The sequence below is a fragment of the Glossina fuscipes genome, unplaced genomic scaffold, assembly GCF_014805625.2.
Source record: "Glossina fuscipes isolate IAEA_lab_2018 unplaced genomic scaffold, Yale_Gfus_2 2, whole genome shotgun sequence".
Lineage (NCBI taxonomy): Eukaryota > Metazoa > Arthropoda > Insecta > Diptera > Glossinidae > Glossina > Glossina fuscipes.
This window is the reverse complement of record NW_023998416.1, coordinates 10,133,736-10,135,612: the sequence shown is the minus strand read 5'-3', so window position 1 is coordinate 10,135,612 and position 1,877 is coordinate 10,133,736. Positions and strand designations below refer to the sequence as shown.

General features: G+C 33.8%; 1 protein-coding gene across 1 annotated transcript in view; it reads right to left on the bottom strand.

The window, feature by feature from the left end:
* Positions 1-1,229: 1,229 nt before the first annotated feature.
* The window catches only part of LOC119632896 (phosphoglycerate kinase-like), a 183,189-nt gene continuing 182,541 nt past the window's right edge, over positions 1,230-1,877 (bottom strand). Inside the window, exon 5 of the mRNA XM_038026052.1 lies at positions 1,230-1,331. Coding sequence (XP_037881980.1) covers positions 1,230-1,331 — 102 coding nt within the window. The remainder of the gene's footprint in view (positions 1,332-1,877) is intronic.

The window sequence follows — 1,877 nt, the reverse complement described above, 5'->3', positions numbered from 1 at the left end:
TTATGTTGTGTTGTGCTCTATATTGTTATTGTTGTTGTTATGTATTGTAGTAACAGTACTGGAGTAGGGCATTTTTTTTATGGGTTTTGGCATTGTTTAGCAGGCATGTTAATGTAATTGCTATTTGCCTTAGAAAAATATGAAAAAGTCAGTTGTTTGTTGTATGTTGTCGTTGTTGCTGTTATTATGGTTGTTGTACTTATTCTTTTTATGTTTTTTAATTTAAAATGAATTCTTTGTCTTTTTTTATTCTATTTAGTTCTTCTTCTCTGTTGTTGTCTTCAACTCCCAACAACAACAATAACAACAACGCGCAACACACGACACAAGTAATATAACAAGAAACCAACGTAAGTGTTTCTTCTGGGTGCGGGTGGTGTTTGGTGTTTCGTTAAAGTATTCCGCTCTCTTGGACAAAGTTTTGTTTCTTTAGTTTCTTGCTATCGTGTTTTAAGTGAAGCGCCAGAGGTTGGCGCAATGAGTGCAAGCAAAAGAAAAAAAAGAAAAAAAAAAAAAAGCAAAGAAATATAAACTTTATAATTACACTGAGCAAATACCGAGAGAAAAAGAAGAAGACAAAAAAAATGTAATATAAGTTGGTTGGGGTTATTCTCTAGTGCAATTCTTCCGATTATATACAAACATATATAGCATTAAAAATTACTTGCTTCGGGTACAAATGGTGGTGATAAAACACGAATGTATAAAAGCAACAACTAGAACATGAAACGTGCAAAAGGTGTTAAAATGTTGACGGTTTATAATCATTTAGTTTTATGAATTCAGTGAAGTGTTAATGTTTATTATGCCAGCTTGGCTATGTGGAGGGAGAATGGGTTAAAATTAAATATGGTTGGCTTTCTTCCTTCATTTTTTATATTTTTTTATTGACGCCTATTATTTCATATTTTCTTATGACGTTATTGTAAGAAGTTTGCACCCTGTGGCCTCAGGTATTTGTTTCAACAATAAGAAAGTGTTGGTCATTCTTTTATTTGAAACACTACGGTAAATGTCAAAGATTAAAAAAGTGATTTATTTTCTATGATCGTAAAGCGTAAAATTTTTAACGTTGACAGAAATAAAGTCACGACGACGACGCACTAACAAACTTATTTTCATGGTAAGAACGACGACCTATTCCCTACTTAGGCAGTAGTCAGATGCCGCAAGGCAATTGGGGGTTGACCATATCGTAGGCGAAAGCATTTCTACATTCACAAACGTAGCTAGAACTGTTCTTCTTCAAGGCACAAACCTTGCTCAACACTGCTATCATCACACACGGTCACAAAAGTCATTCGTAATCCTTTAAATTTCAACGGAAACACCTATTAGAAGATCATGAAGATTATCATGAAGTCAGTTCTTTTAAATCTAGTTTACTGGCAACAGTGCGGAGTTGTTATGGTTTCATTTTAGTGAAGAATTTGCAATCATTTTCGTACCATTAGCAATCTTTTTGCTGCCTCATGTTATGTTAGTATATCCAGAGCTATACTATTCTCTGTCCTATCTCTACCTTTCTATGCCGTTCTGTGCTACTCTATGCTATGTGCTATTCCGTAGAGTTCTTTTTTTCTTGTATAAAAATCTGGGTGTTTATTTATACCCCTTCTTATATAGCGGGTAATAATAAGAAATTCCAGGAATTTCGCTTGTTCAAGTAAGTGACAGAAGTGTTTGATTGCCGGGTATTCAGGTGAAGCCTCTTAGCCGTACATTCTGCGAGATATAAACTTTTAGCAAAAAAAAACTAATGGATTCTATTTAAAAATTTTTCCTTAATAATGGCTCCTATAGCAAAATTTTTAAATTCATCTCCCCTTTTACGTCTCCTGAATAGTTTTATACAATTTTTATAGGCGTGGCATTCG